This window comes from Synchiropus splendidus, chromosome 15, assembly GCF_027744825.2.
Source record: "Synchiropus splendidus isolate RoL2022-P1 chromosome 15, RoL_Sspl_1.0, whole genome shotgun sequence".
In the NCBI taxonomy this organism is placed as follows: domain Eukaryota; kingdom Metazoa; phylum Chordata; class Actinopteri; order Syngnathiformes; family Callionymidae; genus Synchiropus; species Synchiropus splendidus.
This window is the reverse complement of record NC_071348.1, coordinates 2,509,001-2,528,331: the sequence shown is the minus strand read 5'-3', so window position 1 is coordinate 2,528,331 and position 19,331 is coordinate 2,509,001. Positions and strand designations below refer to the sequence as shown.

The 19,331-nt window shown below is 51.2% G+C and overlaps 7 protein-coding genes across 14 annotated transcripts; 2 read left to right on the top strand and 5 right to left on the bottom strand.

The window, feature by feature from the left end:
* Positions 1-572: 572 nt before the first annotated feature.
* tp53inp1 (tumor protein p53 inducible nuclear protein 1) lies at positions 573-3,377 on the bottom strand. The gene is made up of 4 exons (XM_053887525.1): positions 3,196-3,377; positions 2,374-2,596; positions 1,845-2,280; positions 573-1,767 (listed from the first exon to the last, which is right to left on the bottom strand). The coding sequence occupies exons 2-4, from the start codon at positions 2,495-2,497 to the stop codon at positions 1,551-1,553; spliced, it is 777 nt and encodes a 258-aa protein (XP_053743500.1). The 5' UTR covers positions 2,498-2,596; positions 3,196-3,377; the 3' UTR covers positions 573-1,550.
* Positions 3,378-3,521: 144 nt separating this feature from the next.
* Positions 3,522-8,337, bottom strand: nagpa (N-acetylglucosamine-1-phosphodiester alpha-N-acetylglucosaminidase). 3 transcript variants are annotated; one of them, XM_053887515.1, is made up of 12 exons: positions 7,471-8,337; positions 6,708-6,910; positions 6,371-6,638; positions 5,999-6,138; positions 5,693-5,801; positions 5,439-5,609; positions 5,173-5,372; positions 5,056-5,103; positions 4,859-4,987; positions 4,665-4,793; positions 4,534-4,600; positions 3,522-4,477 (listed from the first exon to the last, which is right to left on the bottom strand). In XM_053887515.1, exons 1-12 carry the CDS (start codon positions 7,542-7,544, stop codon positions 4,192-4,194), a joined length of 1,824 nt encoding a protein of 607 aa, XP_053743490.1. In that variant the 5' UTR covers positions 7,545-8,337; the 3' UTR covers positions 3,522-4,191. The 3 variants fall into 3 exon arrangements, with proteins under 3 accessions (XP_053743490.1, XP_053743491.1, XP_053743492.1); XM_053887516.1 differs by having other exon boundaries at positions 5,439-5,597; XM_053887517.1 differs by having other exon boundaries at positions 5,439-5,567; positions 7,471-8,336.
* On the top strand, positions 7,891-9,837 carry ndufaf6 (NADH:ubiquinone oxidoreductase complex assembly factor 6). 2 transcript variants are annotated; one of them, XM_053887523.1, is made up of 9 exons: positions 7,891-8,116; positions 8,233-8,332; positions 8,555-8,677; positions 8,779-8,835; positions 8,904-9,006; positions 9,078-9,211; positions 9,360-9,461; positions 9,536-9,592; positions 9,661-9,837. In XM_053887523.1, exons 1-9 carry the CDS (start codon positions 7,929-7,931, stop codon positions 9,787-9,789), a joined length of 993 nt encoding a protein of 330 aa, XP_053743498.1. In that variant the 5' UTR covers positions 7,891-7,928; the 3' UTR covers positions 9,790-9,837. The 2 variants fall into 2 exon arrangements, with proteins under 2 accessions (XP_053743498.1, XP_053743499.1); XM_053887524.1 differs by having other exon boundaries at positions 8,233-8,336.
* A 147-nt stretch (positions 9,838-9,984) lies between these two features.
* Positions 9,985-14,763, top strand: plekhf2 (pleckstrin homology domain containing, family F (with FYVE domain) member 2). Of its 2 annotated transcripts, none has more exons than XM_053887527.1 (2): positions 9,985-12,641; positions 13,322-14,763. In XM_053887527.1, exon 2 carries the CDS (start codon positions 13,330-13,332, stop codon positions 14,047-14,049), a length of 720 nt encoding a protein of 239 aa, XP_053743502.1. In that variant the 5' UTR covers positions 9,985-12,641; positions 13,322-13,329; the 3' UTR covers positions 14,050-14,763. The 2 variants fall into 2 exon arrangements, with proteins under 2 accessions (XP_053743502.1, XP_053743501.1); XM_053887526.1 differs by having other exon boundaries at positions 9,985-12,645; positions 13,322-14,754.
* Positions 10,078-12,799, bottom strand: LOC128771780 (alpha-1A adrenergic receptor). 4 transcript variants are annotated; one of them, XM_053887519.1, is made up of 2 exons: positions 11,798-12,799; positions 10,078-11,739 (listed from the first exon to the last, which is right to left on the bottom strand). In XM_053887519.1, the coding sequence occupies exon 2, from the start codon at positions 11,407-11,409 to the stop codon at positions 10,177-10,179; it is 1,233 nt and encodes a 410-aa protein (XP_053743494.1). In that variant the 5' UTR covers positions 11,410-11,739; positions 11,798-12,799; the 3' UTR covers positions 10,078-10,176. The 4 variants fall into 4 exon arrangements, with proteins under 4 accessions (XP_053743494.1, XP_053743493.1, XP_053743496.1 ...); XM_053887518.1 differs by having other exon boundaries at positions 10,078-11,721; XM_053887521.1 differs by having other exon boundaries at positions 10,078-11,236; positions 11,488-12,798.
* On the bottom strand, positions 14,664-16,979 carry wdr73 (WD repeat domain 73). The gene is made up of 8 exons (XM_053887522.1): positions 16,870-16,979; positions 16,324-16,391; positions 16,172-16,257; positions 16,029-16,117; positions 15,881-15,948; positions 15,646-15,810; positions 15,227-15,583; positions 14,664-15,124 (listed from the first exon to the last, which is right to left on the bottom strand). The coding sequence occupies exons 1-8, from the start codon at positions 16,920-16,922 to the stop codon at positions 14,871-14,873; spliced, it is 1,140 nt and encodes a 379-aa protein (XP_053743497.1). The 5' UTR covers positions 16,923-16,979; the 3' UTR covers positions 14,664-14,870.
* A 195-nt stretch (positions 16,980-17,174) lies between these two features.
* cfap418 (cilia and flagella associated protein 418) lies at positions 17,175-19,308 on the bottom strand. The gene is made up of 6 exons (XM_053888333.1): positions 18,741-19,308; positions 18,319-18,421; positions 18,203-18,252; positions 18,032-18,097; positions 17,856-17,948; positions 17,175-17,781 (listed from the first exon to the last, which is right to left on the bottom strand). The coding sequence occupies exons 1-6, from the start codon at positions 18,854-18,856 to the stop codon at positions 17,622-17,624; spliced, it is 588 nt and encodes a 195-aa protein (XP_053744308.1). The 5' UTR covers positions 18,857-19,308; the 3' UTR covers positions 17,175-17,621.
* Between the last annotated feature and the right edge of the window lie 23 nt (positions 19,309-19,331).

The window sequence follows — 19,331 nt, the reverse complement described above, 5'->3', positions numbered from 1 at the left end:
ACGCGTTTATTGCGCTCTAATTGCAACCGCGTGGGGAATATACGGAGACGATTCGCGCAGGTGAGACCAGGGACTGTGACACTTAGCAGAGGAAACGTTGGAAAGTTCGGATCTGGACCGGTTCTGCTGCCGCAGCTGCCGGGTAGGCGGGACCGCGAGGGAAGAAACCAATCGGGGCGAGAGCTACAGTGGTCACGTGTTTCCGCTTCAAACGTAAACAGTGCTAGCACGTGCGCCAGCTGTCAGACAGGAGGATGTGACGTCACAGCGCGGCTGTTGCATAGTGTGAGCCACAGGTTTCCTCGTCTCAGTCGACAACTAACTCACTGTATTTGCGTCACTGTGGTTTGAGACAAAAAAAATGTGAGACTAAATGTGAAGACAGGACTCGATCAAGTCTGTTCTCATGAACTTGATGACTTCATATAGTTTTTTTTCTAATTTTGCAGCTAACTTTTTTCGTGCTTATTATTAAAGCCTCTACGCACAAGCTTTGCGTCAGCGCAGAACCTCACGTTAGTTGTGGGGACTTGGTCGCAGAGAGAAGCACTTCAGACTCTCAAGGTTTGGCAACAAAATGTATATTTCATGAACACGAGATCACACATCCATCAACACGAGTTTGAAGAACCAGTTTAAACATTGAATAAAAAACTTCATTCCCTTTGTCTCTGGGCATCTGGCCACCGCGTCACACGTAACATCCACACAGGTCTTCACACTGATGCTTAAAAAGTTGGGCTTCACTACATTGCTGAAGCGTGGCTGCATGGGAGATGCAGCATTGGCACTAGTCCCATCTGAAATCACGTTCTTCATGGACCAACTGTCACATTGGAAGGCACCGGATCACTGAGGTTCAAGGCAGTGAGACAGAAAACCTGATCCACATTCAAGCACTGACAGAAAATTCAAGTCCAGCTGACACCTGGTCTCACAACAACAACAACAAAACCATTGACATCACAAATAAATGATCATAAATTCAAGATCTTGCTACATTTTTGGTTTAAATATTTCAACAACTAAACAAAGTGTAACTACGTCAAAAGAGCAACAAATGTTCGAGGAACTAAAAGGAAACAAGAAGAAAACTGGTTAAACATTTGAACAGCTAGAGTTTCAGAAGATTTGCGCTCAGCTAGCAAACATACGATCTACAGCGACTCTCCAATTAAAACCCTGAGAAGAAGAAGAACTGCAGATGTTCTCACTCACACTGATATGTCTTTAAGTCGTCACAGAGGTTTTCAATTTGTATTACCAGCTAGAATTTAGTGATTGTTACCTAGTCGTGTGTTGTAATACACAGAGGCAGAGCTCAATAACAACTGTGAGCAATAAGTCCTCACCATTTGTGACAACATGGCAGTGAGGTCTGGTGGGCATGTCAGGCCACACAGTAAAACTCTGCACATCATTGATTCTATAGAAGCCGGTGTCATCATGGAGACCCATTTGAAAGGCAACAGGAAGCAGGCTTCCTGCACCAGCACCTGGTCAACGTTAGATCGGCTGCTGGTGTGGGAATATTGGGGCAAGGCGGGTCTTCAGTAGTTCAGGTGTCTCTGATTTGGCTGGTGAAGGAGGACATTGTTGTTCTTCTGGGGTCGCAACAGGTTCAGGCGACGCAGAGCTTTGCGTGTCGATGGCTGTGCAGCAACAGACACAAGGTCCTGTCTCTGGTGCAGGAGCTCAGTCCGAACAGACAGAGCTGCAGCAAGGTGACGACTGCTGGTCCTTTGCTTCGCCGCTGCAACATCTGGCCTGTAGGGGGAGACAGAGGCAAGGCTGAATCCCTTCCTTCCCTTGCTTCCAGCCCGTGACAAAGAAAGGGCACTCACCGTGGTTTGGGCCCATCCTGCAACCGCCGGCTCTTCTTCCTGCAGGACACCGAGGGTGTGTCGGTGGCCACGCCTGGCAGCAGGTGGTGTCTGGAGCTCCGATGGCGGACGTACACCGACATGCTAGGGTGTTCAATCAACAGGTTCTCCAGGGGGCTGGACTCTAGTCTGACCTGCTGACCGCTGAAACCCGTGAAGCACGGCGGCGGTGTGACAAACCAGCTCTCTTCCATGGAAGCCACGTCCAGGCAGAGGAACCCGGCCTCTCCCTCCTCGCCTGTTCCTTCACCCCCACCATCTGGATCGGTGTCTGTGGTTGAATTTAAGGAGGTGCAGGAGGCGTACCGCAGAACTGGTGTGGCCATGGGGGATGGGATGTGGACCAGTTCCTCATCCTCTGGACCCACTGAGCGCACTTCATCACCTGAATCAGAATCTGCCGCACAAATACAACTTTGATATTCATGCCTCTGATCCTTTTGCTGTAACAATGCTCGAATGGTGGTCAACAGAGGCCAAGCGTTCTCACCCAGGTAGTTAACAAGAATCCAGTCTTCATCATCTACTTCCGCTTCGCCGTCTCCTTGACAATCGTTGGGCTTCATCTCCTCCACGCCCTCCCCGAAGAGGGCGCTGGTGAACCGTTGAAACATCCCGGGGGTGGACGAAGGGCCTAGGCTCCGGGCTTGAAGTGGACGTCTCCAAGAAGGTGCTACTGGTCATCGAGCAGCAGTTGGGTCATCGACTTGCGTCTGCGATTTTACACAAACCATCGTTTACTTATTGCAATTCTTCAAACGTTTCAGCACCAGTCCACGGTCTGACCGTACTTCGAGATTAAAAAGATGCAGGGGCAGGGTGTGGACCCGGAGCCGTAGGCCGGACGATTGTTCCGACACCAGCCCCATCAAAGTTCTGCAATAGAGCCTTTGGTGGTTCGACCCCGACATGCAATTGTGATTAGAAATTTGAAGTGCTTCCTCGTAACACCCAAACGAGTTTCTATTTGTGAAGCAGTTCTCAAACTACTGGTCCCGCCTGTTTTACTAGTAGAGACTGAGCACCAACTTAACAATCTTCGTCCAGACTCTGTTTATCGGGCAGCTTGGTGGAGACACGTCACGAGCTTCGAACTCGGGGATGGGGATTTCTCTCTTCTATTGTTCAGGAAAACGACCGACGACTATATGGGCAACAAACCATTGTTTAACGATAAGAGTTGGGAGACCGAAACCAGCCCTGGACGTTTATTTCAGTTTCGAGAAGAATCGCAGCGGATTCTTGTTGTTTCCCACTGTTCGGGTGAAGTTGGCAGACAAACACAGTCGCGGAAGTCAAACAAAGAACTCACCTGCGACCGAAGTGTGTTGAAATTCTGAGGTAGAAAAACCGTTTCCCGACAACAGGAAAGAGATAATCTTCTTCGCGGAAGAAATACAGTTGGAAGGAAGACTTCCCAGTTTGGATCGAAGACTTTTCTCGGCTCCGATCCTCGAACTGCTGCGTCCTTTGTTGTTGTTGTGAAGCAGCAGCAGCCCCAACAGCTGATCGGATGACGTCACTACGGGCGCACCTCGTCCAATCAGCGGGGCGCCTCGACAGAGAACCCGCCCAATCCCGTTCTCGAAAAGGACATGACTGGACGTAGCACCGAGTTACATAAGAAAACACTTCCTGTTTTGAACTGAGGGAACTCGACAAATGTTCAACCTCTTTTTAAGTTTATTCACACAAATTAAAGAGTAAAGAAAAGATGACCCGGTGCCAATAGCTTTGAAAGTTTGCCGAACAGATCCACACTATATCCCCGATTTAAACCCGTTGAATAAGGCTGAAGAGGCGCGGTCCCGTGGACCTCATTGCCAACCGAACCTCCAGAGTCAGCTCATGGAAAATGTAGGGGAGCCGCTGAGTACATATTTTCCTCTTCAGAACGAGGTCACACATCTGTGCTGACATAACTGAAGCGATAAGGCGACCTTCAGAACTCCACCTTACATCAGCACACTAGGCTGATGTGGGTGTGGGTCAGTGTGTTTGTGCAACAGGTTGTTCTGTCCACAGCAGTCAATACTTGCGTCTCATAGTAGGCAGTGACAGGGAGAGATAGAGGTGACTGCGTCATCTAGGTCAATGGCCTTCACATTTGGTCACCTAATGTTTGTGTTTCAATGCAGTGTGTGCAGGCATGTAACCCGCTTGCAGAACGTTGAAACTCAAGCTCTGAGAAGAAACATTCTCCTCCACCTAAGGTCAAAGGCTCAAGACCCGACGAGACTCCTGTCGAACTCGTCTTGCTGCAAGTGTGTCACGTTCTGAAATGTCACACTTCGCTCCTTCCCTCCCATCACCCGTTCACCAGGTCATCAGGTGATGCTGCGTGACTGGATAGTCTCTCCAGCTGACTGGTGGGGGCGCCCCTGAGCCACTGTTCGTCCTGGGATTCTGAGTCACCGGCACCATGGTCCAGAGCCTTGGACTTGGGACGCTCATGAATGTCACTCAGGGGAACATACATATAGTCGTGCCGGCGTGGGACTCGAAGTGTGCCGCGACACGTCCGCAGGAGATGAGTTAGCAGGCTGATAGCCAGCAGGCACGAGAGGGCAACGGTGATGGCCAGCCACGTGGACCTGGACAGGCGAGGACGTCACACACTTGAGTCGGCAACGCTGAAGTTATGACTCACTCATTCAGGTGACTCCATCCAGCAGACTCTGCATCCCGTCTCATCTGCTTGGCCAGGCACAGCCCAGCTGCAAACACAGCAGTTACAGTCCAGTGTGTGATGATGATGGTGGTGGTATCGCGGCGTCTCACCTGAGTACAGTGTGTCATTGGCTCCTCGCGCTGTGAAGTTACAGCTTCCTGTCACATGGTCACACGGACAATGGTCCTCGCATCTACAACGCTGTGCACACGAGACACCGAAGAACCCAGCTGGACAAACTGACGCAGAAAAATGCACACTCATCATTATGGCTCCAGCATCAAGGCGAGCCGTCACGAGGCACCTGTTTGACAGGCGTCACCGTAGAAGCCAGGAGGACATGTGCAGCGTCCGTGCACGTGCTCGCACCAGCCGCCATTCAAGCACCGACACACCAGACTGCAGCCCTCGCCATAGAAGGAAGGGTGGCACACTGATCCGTCCAGGGGGGACAGAAAGCTTAGGCCTGCACTTTGACATGTGGAGATGTAATGGCTGTACCTTCAGTGCAGTTCTTCCCTCGCCATCCTGCATCACACACGCAACCTCCTGCAAGTGAAGCAAAGGTTAGTTGACCCCACAGGCTTGTGTGAACGGAAGGAATATTCTGCTTCTGACCGGCAGTGCAGACTCCGTGGGCACCACAGTCCAAGCGGCAGCGCAGGGCATCACAGGCTGGGCCAGTCCAGCCGGCCCAACAGCGGCACTGCCCGTCCAGGCAGTCGCCATGACTGCTACAGTTCTGCTCACAAGGGGGCGGCCGCACACACAAGATGGTGGATATAGAACGAGCACAGCGCCACCTTTTGTCGTCTTCACTGCAGCACAAGGAGACGGTGATTTTTGCAGAACCATCACTGCAGTGTCACTACTCACTAACTCACCAGAGATCAGAGGGGTAACTGGCCAATGACCCACGGGCAACAAAGGTGGAGGATCCGCCCCCATCCAGGTTGATGGCGTTGATGGCACCGTTCTCCTTGAGGAAGTTTGCAACCTCCCACAGATTCATCCTGTCACCCATCAGACTGAAGTACTGACCTCTGACACATTCGCTGGTTTAAAATGACACTTCCAAATCTAACTGCTGGTTCTGCTTTCAACAGAATTCTGAACACTACTGTGCGACGGCGCTCACCCCCGCTCGCCAGTTTTCCCATCAATCTGGAACAGCATCAACCTTCCAGCAGCATCGTGACCCACGGCGGTTCGGGCTGACACCACATCCACAAAGTGACGAAGGAGACCTGGATTTTGGATGGACATAAGAGTCATGTTTGTTCCTTGGTCTCACACACAGAGAATATGGCCGCCTTGTTGGCCACAGCTCACACACACGACACTGCAGTACTGGTCACGAGCAGAGTGTGAGCCAAACATTACTGCATCTGATGTTCCTGTGGATCAGGGCCGGACTAATGCTGGAGAGCGTGGCGGTTCGTACCGGTTTCCTGGGACTTGTCACATTCTGCTTCCAGACTCTGCTCGATGTAAACTTCTCCGTCTCTCAGCAGCCAGATCACGCCACTGACCAGCTGGACAAATGGGTTGGACTGATCCAGAACTTCATCCTCGGACAGATAACTGGACGGAGGGACAGAATTGCTTCAGACGAGTGTCGAAACTGCTTGACCCTAGTTAAGGTTTGTTTCAGCCTCTATGATGGGAACTTTGACCTTTAGTTGTTCACTTTATCTACTGAGTAACTGTCCATAGCGGTCAGTCCAGACCACTTATACCCATATCTGTGTGTGAACCTGAACTCTCAAGCCAGGAGGAGAGTGGAGGTGAAAGAGTTCACTTCTGTGTCTCGTACCCGAACACCAGGGTCCCATCCTTTTTGATTCCAAACTGGGCGTTCTGGATTCCACCGCTGTCCTGGACCAGCCTCCCGTCGCTCACCACGTTACCAAGACACGCCCCCGAGTGGGTGTTGAAGAATCCCGCGTTCTGAGAAAAAACACAACTGGCAGGAGCAGAAGTCTCCTCCACTGAGGCTCGCTGGTTCATTCCACAGCCACCTGGACCCTTGGGCTCCAGCACTGACACCCAGTTGAGCGGGTCCAGGACAGTGGTCATGTGTCCTGTCACACAGAGTGTAGATCAGACACACAGACTGGTGGACACTGTAACAAACACACACACACACACACCATAAACTTGTCTGGTGGTTCCAAGCACGTTGGTCACAAACACATGTGATACTGGACGTCCGCTTTGGTGGGCAGCGGTCCAGCGCTCATGAGTAAGGTTGCCGTGGGCTACAGGCTGACAGTCTCTGACATGGCGGTTTGAGTGTCGGGGGCCGTGGTGACCATCGCCGTACGGCAGCAACTCATCATTCACCACTGACCCTCTGCAAATGTGAATGACATGTACTGATGACGCCATGACACACAGAAACATGGAGCATATGTTTTATGCCAACCGCTCAGGTGCGCCCCCTGTGGCTTGGAAAGACCAGTTTGACCGACATAATAATCGGAGTTACAAGCATCAGACATGTTTGACATACAACACAGCAACAAAGAGTCCAAATAAACATTTCTCTAATGAACTCTGGGGGTGACACCAGGTCCTCTTGCTAGTTGTGAGGTCCCCCACCACCCTGTCTCCCGCCCACTCGTGTTTCTTCCAAGAACTACAAGGAATTGGGGTATAAATGATGAAATGATGAACATGAAGGAACACCACGTGACTCAACAGTAAATATTGTCATTCCATGTTTAAACACAAATTAAACAAATAACCGTTCTTCTCAACGATCAAAACCCTGTCATGAGACTATAACGACAGCGTGACGACATTACAGCTGTTGTCAAACTGACAACTTTCTGGTTCAAACTTGAGTCTTCAAGAGTCGGCAGTTAGCGCGCTACATTAGCCGAGGGCTGCGGATGGCATCAACGGTCTTACCGAGGCAAACCAGCCCAAACAAGCCGGGCACACAGCAGCAGTAGTGGCCACACGCAGGGAAACTTCTCTGCCATAAGTTAAGAGTGAAACAGAAGCGCTCCACTCGGTCTCCCATCTCCTCCGCTACGAAGCAAACACACGCTATATCCGGTCGGCCAAACAAAATAAAAGCATAGCGGTGACGTATTGATAATGTTAATATATATCAAATGCAACAGCACAGACCCTTCCTTCGGTGACACCGTTTGTTTTTAGCTTTTGAATCAAATAATTGACCTTGAAGTTGATATAAGTTTGACTGTTTTTGCATATATTGTCTGCTCAATGATGCGTTTCACCAGAAAACCTGTTTGATCAATTCGTGTTTTAGCAGCTGCTATAACGATTTAATGTATGAAGTTAACGGGGGTGGCCACTGATGACTGCTTCCTGTGCGACTGGAAGGTGACGGTAACAACATGGCGGCAGCCGGCGCGCGCCCTCTCAGTAAAACCTTGATGTTTTACCCAATGGCGTCACATTTGTATCGTATGACATCAGCATGTTCTTTTTGGGTACAAAGAGGGACTAATGTCCTGAGTCACAGACGTGCCAGTAGCAAAACACCGGAACAAGACGAGAAGAACTACTGTCTGGACCTGGTTCGGTGAGTCGTTCAGTCGCGCTCGTGACTTTTGGAAACAACTCCGATCCTGGACCAAGCACGTAGTAACTGTCTTGTTTTAGCCGCGCAGTCTTCAGTCTGCTGCTTCATCTCCGCAGGTCCAGAGACTACGATGGCTTCCTGTCGTCCATCCTCCTCCCGGAGGAGGCGCGTCGCTCCTCTCTGGCTCTGAGAGCCTTCAACGTGGAGCTGGCTCAGGCAGGTGCTCAGTCCTCAACTGTCAGTGACCGGACCTTCCCATGTCCTTCAGACCTAGTGGATTGATGGAGTCTGTGTGTGTGTGTGTGTGTGTGTGTGTGTGTGTGTGTGTGTGTGTGTGTGTGTGTGTGTGTGTGTGTGTGTGTGTGTGTGTGTGTGTGTGTGTGTGTGTGTGTGTGTGTGTGTGTGTGTGTGTTCATGTGCGCGTTCATGTGCGCATAGGTGAAGGACTCCGTCACCCAAAAGTCCATCGGGCTGATGCGGATGCACTTCTGGAAAGCAGCTATAGAGGAGATATACAGAGACGAACCGCCAAATCAGCCTGTGGCCACTGAACTTTGGAGGGTAGGGAAGCAAAGCCACGGCATTCTGTGACGTCCTGCGTGCGCTAGAGAGTAGACTCATGTTCTGCGAGAAACCTCACTGCTGCTGGTCCTTTGTTTCAGGCTGTGAGGAAACATCACCTGACGAAAAGATGGCTGCTGAGGATTATTGCAGAGAGAGTGAGTCGGTTGCTACTCTGTTACTTACTAGTTGCTTATTGTCTCCTGAGCATGAAAATGTGCCGCAGGAGAAAGACCTGGACGACCGTGCATACAGAAACCTGCAGGAGCTGGAAACATACTCAGAACACACTCAGTCGTCGCTGCTCCTCCTCCTGCTGCAGTGTCTAGGTGAGACACGGCCGCTGTTTGGACGTCTGTGCTCCAGACTGCTCGCGGCAACGTCGTCTCTCTGTCTGCAGGAGTGGCCGACGTCCATGCCGACCATGCTGCCAGTCACGTCGGCAAGTCGATGGGAATCGTCACGTGTTTGCGAGCGACGCCGTATCACAGCAGTAGACGCCGCGTCTACCTGCCCATGGACATTTGCATGCTGGTGGGACGCCTTTGTTGAAGAGCAGTGATCGTTTTGGCCTAAAAATGAATAGCAAATCAAATACAATATCCAGTAGTGGACGTTATCTAGTTTATGAAGAAATGTATTCTGCTTTGTTCTGGAGAGTCTTGTGTGTGTGTGTCTGTAGCATGGAGCTTCTCAGGAGGACTTCATCCGCTGCAGCCGGGATCAGAAAGTGAAGGATGTTGCGTATGACATTGCCAGCCAGGCTCACGTCCACCTGGAGCATGTGCGTACGCCTCTACACACACACACACACACAAGCACCAGCAGGTTGGGGCTCTAACTGGACCTTTGTTTCAGGCTCGGTCTTTCCGTCACAATGTGCCAGCTGCAGCAGCACCCGCCCTCCTCCAGACGGTCAGTACACAGGCTCAGAAGAGGAGGTGCTCTTTTCTGAGATTCTATATCTGTGAAATCATCTGCAGGTGGTTTTGGAGGACTTCCTCCAGAGACTACGGAAAGTGGACTTTGACTTGTTCCACCCGAGTCTGCAAAGTCGGAACCCTCTGCTGCCTTTCTTATTGTACCTGCGCTCATGGAAAACCACCTACTGACCTAAGACCTGACTGAGAACGTGCACAATAAACCTTCACAAGCTGTGACCCATGCTGGAGTCGGCCACTGGTCGTGATGATGGACCCACCGTGTGCTTTAGCGTGGATTAAGGCAGCGCGATGAGGTCGCGGTGTGGTGATGAGTGTGTGTGCTGGATTAGGACTGGTGGATCATGCTCGGCTGAAGTTAAGACTGTAGTGGATGCTGGATTAGAGCATGGTGATGTTGACGGATTACAGTTGATGAAGTATCGGTGAACGATGACTCAGCATTTTGAGTGCAAAAGAAGGTTGTTTTTATTCTTCTTAACAGATTCGTGATTTAATCAATGTGCATGTGGATTTGTGAGTCAGTAGCTCGACACCTTGAAGGGTCCGAGACAGAGTTCAGGTTTTGGTTGAGTCCTGTCGCTGGATGGGCTGCAGGAGTTTGGTGGCACGAAGCCAGAACTTTGGGTCCCTCACGCTGTAGATGATGACGTTCCAGCAGCTGTTGGATGCCAGAATCCAGAAGGCCACGAAGGAGAAGTTACACCACTGGTTCCCCAGGACGTTTCCGATGACAAAGATGGCGATGGGTGTGAAGGACATCGTGAAGGCCACCGTCAGAGTCCCGATGGTCTTCGCTGCCTTGATGTCAGAGAAGGTGGGCTTGTTGATGCTGTGACCTTTGGCCTCTGCCAAGTGCCTTCGACGTCTGGAGTGGCGGCGGATGCTGGACAGCGAGATGATGTTGATGACCACGGTGCCAGCCAGCAGAGTGAAGTCAAAGGTGGGGAACAACAGCAGGATGTTCCAGGCCTGAGAGGGGAACTGGCCGATGGTGCCCAGTGCGTAGTTGCACATGCGGCTGCAGGCATTATACTCCAGCGCAATCTCTGTGCTGAAGACCATCGGTGCCACCGCCAGGCAGAAGCTCCCAACCCATGACAGCATGATAAGGACGGTGGTCCTCTTGCGGGTGATGAGGGCGTCCCGGTGCAGGGGCAGGAGCACGGCCATGCAGCGCTCCAGGGTCAGCAGGAAGATGGTGGTGATGGACACCAGTGTGCAGCCAGCAAAGATGGGTCCGATCACGTTGCAAGGGTGGAGCTTCACCATCTGGGAGTTGAAGGAGGTCCACTGAGGCACAGAGTCGCTCACCATGAGGGAGACTTCAGCGTAAACAGACAGCGGCACCACAAACAAGCCCACCGCCAGGTCGGCCACCGCCAGTGAGGCTTTCAGGTAGCCTTGCGGGGTGTGGAAGTGCTTGGTGCAGAAGATGACTGCTAAGGTCAGCAGGTTCCCCAGCAGGATGGCAACGATGAGCAGAACCATGAACACGAGCGTCACTATCTTGTTGGCCACGGTGCAGCAACAAAGAGAGCAATGCTGCGGTTCGATTCCGCCCCACATAGCAGCAGACATCTTGGTCACAGGAGCTGCTGAGCGTGCACCTTTGTCACTGTTGATCAGAGAAGAGAGAAAGTGGAGATACGATAGGAGGGAGGAAGAGAGGAGGACAAGTGTTGAAGAGAGAGAGTGGATGGAGGGAAAGGGTGAGGAGTGAGCGTGGACTGCTGTAACTAACATTATATCCAGAGATAAATACATTTGGTGGACAAACTGCTGCAACATCACATTCTAATCCCCCGCGCCCCACCCCACTCCCAGATGTGATGTAATGTGACATCATGGCGTGGCAATCACACTCACGTGCACCAGCTGGAGTGATGATGTCATAAGCTCATGGCACAGCTGTAGTAAACAGAATCAGCTGACCGGTCCACTCCGAACCGTGGGTTCTGGATCCATGGGTCCTTCTCAGTCCACAACCACGACCTGCCTCCTCAGGACGACTGAGCTACCCCGGACCCAGCTGGACCCTGCGCCAGTTCTTCAATCGCACTCGTTCTCTGTGCGCTGATTCGATGACGAGGAGCCAAGTTTCTGCAACGCCAAGACCTTCTGTGAAGTCAAGTGCAGGTCAGATCTACTCACTCTGACGCGTCACTCTTCATCTCACCATCCAGCGAAGCAACCGCAACTCCGCCGGAGTCCGGACCGACCCCGAACCAGTGATCCGCCTCCAGTGACTCCGCCCCTTGTCGTTCCTCGCGTGGGTGTGGGAGGAGTCTTTTTCTGCACAAATATTTACGTCGATGACATGAGGTTAAAGCGCGGGCCAGATTGGAAGCGCGATACCACCTCCGTCTTTAATCCACCACCCAGATGATTCCAGAGCCCAGATTGTGCGCCTGACCTCCCCTGTGTGGCCCCCTCCTGAGTGCGTGAGCAAGAGTTTGACTCCAGGAGAGGGATGACGTCACGTTTATTTGTAACGTGTTGTGGTCTGTGGCTGCACGCGCGCAGGCGACTAGTGGGGTAGAAAGGTGGGAGGGAGCAGGTCATCATGGGAGAGGAGAAGACCTGAAGCCGCTACGACATCTCACATGGAAGCATGACCTCCTGACCTTTCCTCTCCCATTTACTTCTCACAAGCTCACATCGATTCCACCGGCAGCTAAAACTATCACTACTAAACAACTAAAACGTTACTCCAGCTTTGCCTCAAATCCTGATCTACTCATCACCGGTCTCACAGTTCTACTTCTATCCTCTGTTCCGTGTCCGTGAACGCATCAGCGGGCTTCCGTGAGTTGCTCTCACCCCTCCGACTCGCTTGGGTCCGTGAACGCACCACGGCGCTCCGCTGCCATGTTGTTTTGCTGCTCCGAGCGGCGGCTACTCTTCTGGTTCTTGTGATTTTCCCCGACACTTTCTAACGGTTTCCGCTCGTTACCAGCGGCGGACGGGCTCTCAGCCGGACTTGTCATATCCCCGCAGACTCACCGGAGCTGAGCAAAAGTGTAGGTGAGTGTTTGAAACCTTTCCAAAGTTTGTCTGAGTGCTTGTGTGTTAGCATAGCCGCCTCCCCACCTGTTGAACCTTCCACCGCTTTATAACTAAATCATTTCCTATCGACGGAACTCGAAAGTGTTGATGCAAACTACTTTGTTGGTGCGTGCAGTGTGTTGACTTGACAACAAAGTTATCAAACAACTGGAGCGAGTCGGGACATGTTTGTTCCCAACGTCACTGCGCGGTCGTCTGCCATGTCTTTGAACGCAGAACTGTATCAAGTACGCCGGTTCAGTGACGTCACCGTGGTCGTGTCAACTCGAGCGTGGTCGTGTCACATGATCATGACTGAAACTGGTTTCACTTCTCCTCCGTCACCGAGAAGCCCCCTGTCACGTGACCGAGTTGATGCTTCCCGGTTGATTGGCGGGGAGATGTGCGAGCAGTGTTGATGTCTTTATCTGGTCAAGTATGATGAGTGAGTGGACCGGAAATTATGTTGTTTTCCTGAAGAACTGCCCCCCCTTACCCCCGTGAATAGGAAGTGTAATCTGTACTAATCTCCTCAGTGTTCATCTGTGGAGCCAGATTAACCCTCAGTGTGCTGCTCGTCATCCACAGACCTCGGCCCTCGACCCGAGGAGTCCATGTGTCGCTACATGACCTGTTTGTCTTCTTTGGTCTGCAGGTATCAAGATGGTGGACAGACTCGCCAACAGTGAGGCAAACTCTAAACGCATCACCATGGTGGAGAGCTGCTTCGGCGCGGCAGGACAACCACTTGCCATCCCAGGACGCGTGCTCATTGGCGAGGGCGTGCTCACCAAACTGTGCCGGAAGAAGCCGAAAGCTCGGCAGTTTTTTCTCTTCAACGACATCCTGGTCTATGGGAACATCGTGATCCAGAAGAAGAAATACAACAAACAGCACATCATTCCGCTGGAGAGTGTGACCATCGACACTGTGCCTGACGAAGGTGATCTTCGCAACGGCTGGCTCATCAAGACTCCCACCAAGTCCTTTGCCGTCTATGCCGCCACCGCCACTGAGAAGTCCGAGTGGATGAACCACATCAACAAGTGTGTAAACGACCTGCTGCAGAAGAGTGGCAAGGCGCCGAGTGGCGAGCACGCGGCCGTCTGGGTGCCTGACTCAGAGGCCACTGTCTGCATGCGCTGCCAGAAGATGAAATTCACGCCGGTCACGCGGCGCCATCACTGCAGGAAGTGTGGCTATGTAGTGTGCGGCCCATGTTCTGAGAAAAAGTTCTTGCTGCCGAGTCAGTCCTCCAAGCCTGTCCGAGTCTGCGAGTTCTGCTACATGCAACTGAACCTTGCCCCTCGCGTGGACCCCATCCGCACACCCGGGTTTGACAACCTGTCGGACGAGGATGACGATGAAGACAGCAGCGACTGAGGGCTCTGCCCTTCCCACTTCCTGTCTGATCCGACCAAACTCAGCAGTGGGATAATGCCCGCCCACTCACTACAGACTCCAGGGTGCTTCCTTCCCCTTTTGTTTTTACTTCCTGTGGTCATTATAAGGGAAACTAATTGACTGTATGTGCTGACTCTTTAATCTTCAACGCTAATCCATAATCTGGCTCGCCTCCACTGGTCCAGACCGGCTGGTGCGCACGGCTCACCTGGTGCCTTCTCAACTGGATTCAGGGAGAAACGTAACGTTCCAGTAAATTTAGAAACTTCTTGTCTGGTTTTGCTTTTTTTAACTCTGAGTCCTGACTTTGACAATAAAAGCTGGAATCCTTTTAGGTTTTTAACACAACAATGTGTGCTGCAAGACTGAGCTGGAACTTTGCTATGGAAGTCACCGTAGACGTTCGGGTGTCTCTAGCTCTACCCCCGCGTTGCAGATGGCTCTATGCCAAATGATCACCGTCACTTTGGCTGAACCGTTAAAGTACGGCAATGACATAGCTCGTCTTGTTTCTGACATCATGTTGACGAAAAGCTGACGACCGGCTGTGGCAGAGCGGGAGTCAGAAACTTGATTTGACTGTAGCCCAAATATAAAAGTATTAAACTTTATTCTGCAATCAAAATGGATGTTGCTCTCAAGTCTGTGATCAAACAAACAACCAACAGTCACATGACCACACTTCAGCACAGACTTGATGAACCTGGACCGGTGGGTTGGGGCACTTCTCCTGACCTTCTCGCTCCTCGACAGTTCTGGTTCATGAGAGAAGCCGTCCTCGTGTGACCCCCGCGTCTCTGTCAATGTGGGTCACTTGACTCCTTAGTAGCTGATTGGCTGATCCAGTCCCACAAGTGGGCAGAGCCATCAGAGGCAGCTGACAGTAGCGTTCTGGGGCGAACAGTGTGCCAGATATGGGCGGTGACCATCACGGAGTGTGGCGTGGTCAGCCCGTTGGAAACCATGTGACCACGGTGCTCGAACTGAGGCCTGACGTGATGTGGCTCCGCCCCCCAGTTAGACGAGTCATATATGAGAATATTTCCCCCAAAACCTGCAAAACATGGATCAAAGATCAACCACTGAATCACCCCACCTCGAGTCCCTGGAGGAGACCAACACATGTGGCACACTATGTGGCAAAAATGGGACTGACCTGACACAGAGATGGTGTTGTCCAGAGCTGGAGCCCATGACACGTGGACATGCTCTGAGTCACTACTGATGCTCTGAACATCCAGCTGGGCATGACGTTTGCTGGCAGGTGGACTCCTCAGGTCCCAAATCACAGCCAGTCCAGAACCGGAGAGCTGGATCAACTCGCAGCTGGATAGGTCCGATCCTGCGGAGACGGCGGTCCACCATTGGTCTCCTGCAGTTTGGCTGTGGACCTGTGCAGGTCCGGACGCCCGAGTGTCCATGACGTAAACGCTCCCATTAAAGCAGGCTGCCAGAACAACATCCTGGGAGACGAAGTGAAGGGATGCGAGCAGCTCAGCCGCTGGCGCCAGGACTGACGAGGAGAGCTCAGTGAGAAGAGGTCGTGGCTGGACGCATCGTCTGACAGGACGTTACCATGGTGAGACAGCGTCTTCCCTGTCGTCAAGCTGCTGAGGACCACGTCATCGCTCTGAGCTCCATGAACGACCTCAGGCATACACGGTCGAACAGCCATCTTGATGTTGCCTCCCCCGGAGTGTCTTGTCACTCCAGGAACACTTCCTGTGCTTTTGATAGAACCTGTAATTGGCCAGGAACCGTTAGGGTGGGTTCAGACGCACCTTGTAAATGTCACAGGGAGGTGACCTACCACCTGCCTCCTCACTCAAGTCCCACAGCTGCAGGTCAGAGCTCTGCCCTCCACTAGTGACTACACACCTAATACATGGGATTAGCAGAAGCATTGAGTCCTGTTCACTTGCAGGAAAACTCACTGTCAACTGAAGTTGGAAACTCACCTGGTTCCAGTGACATGTTTGAGTCCCGAAACTGGGGCGTCAGTGAAGGCCCCACAGGTGACTCTAAAGTCCCGCTCCGCACACAGACCCTGGAGACAGGACCTCAAGTTACTTCAGTTTTAGTGTCAATTCTGCTGTCTCACCTTGTTCACTTCCACCAGGAGCTTGAGTGGCAGTTGCAGCTCCAGGATCTGGCTGCTGTTGCCATGCTGACCGGCAACACAAACAGCTGCAACACCCCACAGTCAGCAACTCTCCAAATAATCAGTGATGCGTAGTACTGAAAATGACTCACTCTGGGGCGAGGTCCACTCCAAAACGTTGGCCGGCCCCTCCAGCTGATACATATGAAGATCCTGGTACCTGTGACACACAAATGTTTAGACCAGCGGTTTCCATTATAGTGATTAAAGTTTGATGTTTGGATGTCATAACCACACGACAGAACCACTTCATCAGGATACACATGGCAGCCAGCATAAGCGGTCCTTGTTTCGGCTAAAGTGCTTCTGATGTTGTTTGAGGTGGTTGACTTGATTAGCTATGGCGGCAGAGAAGCGACTTGGCAAACGTCATGGCGCTTGCACTTATTATGACCTTTCCCGGCCACCGTAGGCAACAACTTCCTTGTCTACAAACATCAGATAGGATGAAATACCAAACTGAAAACGACGACTCTAACATTTAATCTGACTCATTGGCTCATCAGATGCCATTATTATACAAACATAAGCGTGTGTGATCACACGGTTATGCAACAACTGTGGCGAAACGTAAGCGAAAATAATCCTGTGCCGGATGTAACCAAAGGAACTAGCGTAGCCGCAACGATATGGCTTACTTCGTCAGGGAGTCGAAGAACCAGCCGTCCTCTGCCTCCTCCAGATCCTCCATCGCCGCTCTCCTCTCGCTTCTTGGCGCGCCAATGTGTTTACATCCGGGAACGTTCGGTGGAGCTGAGCCGGGGTCAAAGGTTTTCAATCCGGGAAAAAACATCCGAATTACTGGATGCAAGTCAGTTCAACATGAAAACGTTTTGTTCTTCATTTGCGGTTGCAAACTAGCCTTTATTTAAACGCTGTGCTTCAGTCATTCAAATTCAACATAGTTTTTCTATTTTGGCAGTTGTGTTACACTGTAACACCTGACTGAGAAGGTGTTGTGACAACATGAAGAGTATCTGTACGTGACATTCAAGGCAGACAGAATCCATGTGGTGTAAGAAAAGCAACTAATGCAATGCCTTAGCTCCGGATTCTGTAAAGGGCAGAGCGCCACCTACCATTGTGGAGATTTTACGGCATGTCACCCTTTTGCTGTTCTAGCACCATGTGGCTGTACAGACAACCTGGTCTTTATGATTGATTCCCAATGCAGGAGCAAGACTCTATGCCAGTGAGCTGTCACTCCACGTTTCACTGATGAATGAATGAACATCAGAATCTCGCACAAGTTAGATGCGAAAGTGACCACAGTCATTAATGACAGTGTCAACAGCCACTCGTTGTGAGCAGAAAATACAAGCGCAGACTTCACTTTATTTTGAATATGACATCAGAATGATCATTCCAGGGCTCTCCATGGAGGCCTCCTTTAGGTGGGGTGTTGTCCACAAACCCAGTGGAGACCCGGGAGGCCTTGCAGGTCTCTCACTTCCTCGGAAGAGATCCAGTTGCACTGGCAGGCATACGCTCGCACTCCACGCCTCTTCTTGAGCCTTGCGCAAAGCTTCTCATGGTCAGGAACATTGTTTCTGCAAACACTCATGATTGAAGGTGTACCATGAGGGAAGGGTCGCTAACTAAAGAAGCAAAAGCCAAACCTCACCTGAGAAAAAGGTAGTCACAGGAATCCCATGCACAATCATCAAACATCAGCACTCGGAAGTCACAGGATGTACACCTGAGCTGGTCACATGACCTGCAGATGCAACACAGTTCAACCTGTGAAAGGCTGTAAGAAGAGCGGGAAGAGCCAAGTGTCAGTGAATAAAAGCTCCTCACCTTTGAGATGTGGATGTGCCCAAACCATACCGGATGGCAGTCCCTCCAATGAAGACTGGACAGCACCTGAACACACACCAGAACCTTCTCTCACTCAAACAGTGGATATAACAGTTTCAACTAGTAAAGACGCTTTGCCGAAGATACTGCTGCCTATTTCCCTCCACTCACTTCTTCATGGCTGTTGCTTTCCTCTCCATCATGGCACCACCAGCTTCATTCTTGAGGAGAAAAATATGGACTTCCATGCACCAATCATCAACATAATCAGAGGGTCTTCTACTCACGGTCACCAGTACTGGAAGGATCTCGTGATCTGGCTGAAGTTCCAGCAGCAGAGCTTCCACATCCTGGCTGAGACGATGGTGGCCCTGTGTGTCCACTGTTTCCCTGGATGACCAATCAGTACGAAACAAATCAGCCACAAATGAGCCAAACACTAAACAGAGCTGGGGGTCTGCAGTGTCTCATGGGAAATAACTTCTGGAGCTGATACTCAGTGTCAGCATTTCTGAGCAACTAACAATTTCTGAGCATGCACAATGTCCATCTCACCCCAACTGTAGCCCTAGTAGAGAAGTGCTTCAGCACACGCAAGAGAATCTCTGCTCTCTTCCACTGACGATAAACACACTCGTATCCACAGCCGTAAACCAGTGTATCATTACTCTTGCTCTCGCGGTCAGCACGGCACAGTAGCGTCGCTCACCTGTTTACATTTGAGGCCGTGCTGTCACAGACGGACGTATTTTTTGAAGGCGCGTTACAGCCAAACTGACTCTCCACTTCGTCTAAAAGCGCGTCTAAATCATCATCCAGGTCCATGATCGAGTTTGCAGCTAACTTCCGGCGTCTTCGGTTGCCAAGCTACACAGAGAGGAAACACTTCAGAGTAAAAGCGCAAACGTCTACATGCGTGTATTGCGGTCCTTTTCTGAAATACAGTAGTTTTACACTTCACGCTCATCTACATTGGTCCACATAGCAGCCTTACTGCTCCTCCTCATTCTCTGTCGTGAGGATGCCTATGGTTAGACGGTTGGAATCGATTATTCTAAATCTTTGTTTTCAAAGATCTCATCACAAGTGCTTCATTGGAGGGAAATGTCTCGCAATAACTTGTTATTACCATCCAAACACATAATCGATTGCCCCTAGCAACTAATGCGACTTATCGGCTTAGAGGTACCAGCTAGAACGCATTGCGAGTCGAGGAAAATTAACATAATCTAAGCATATTCCCATGAAGCAGAATTTAACATTATACAATGTACAGAGAGTCGAAATCGCGATTCTACCA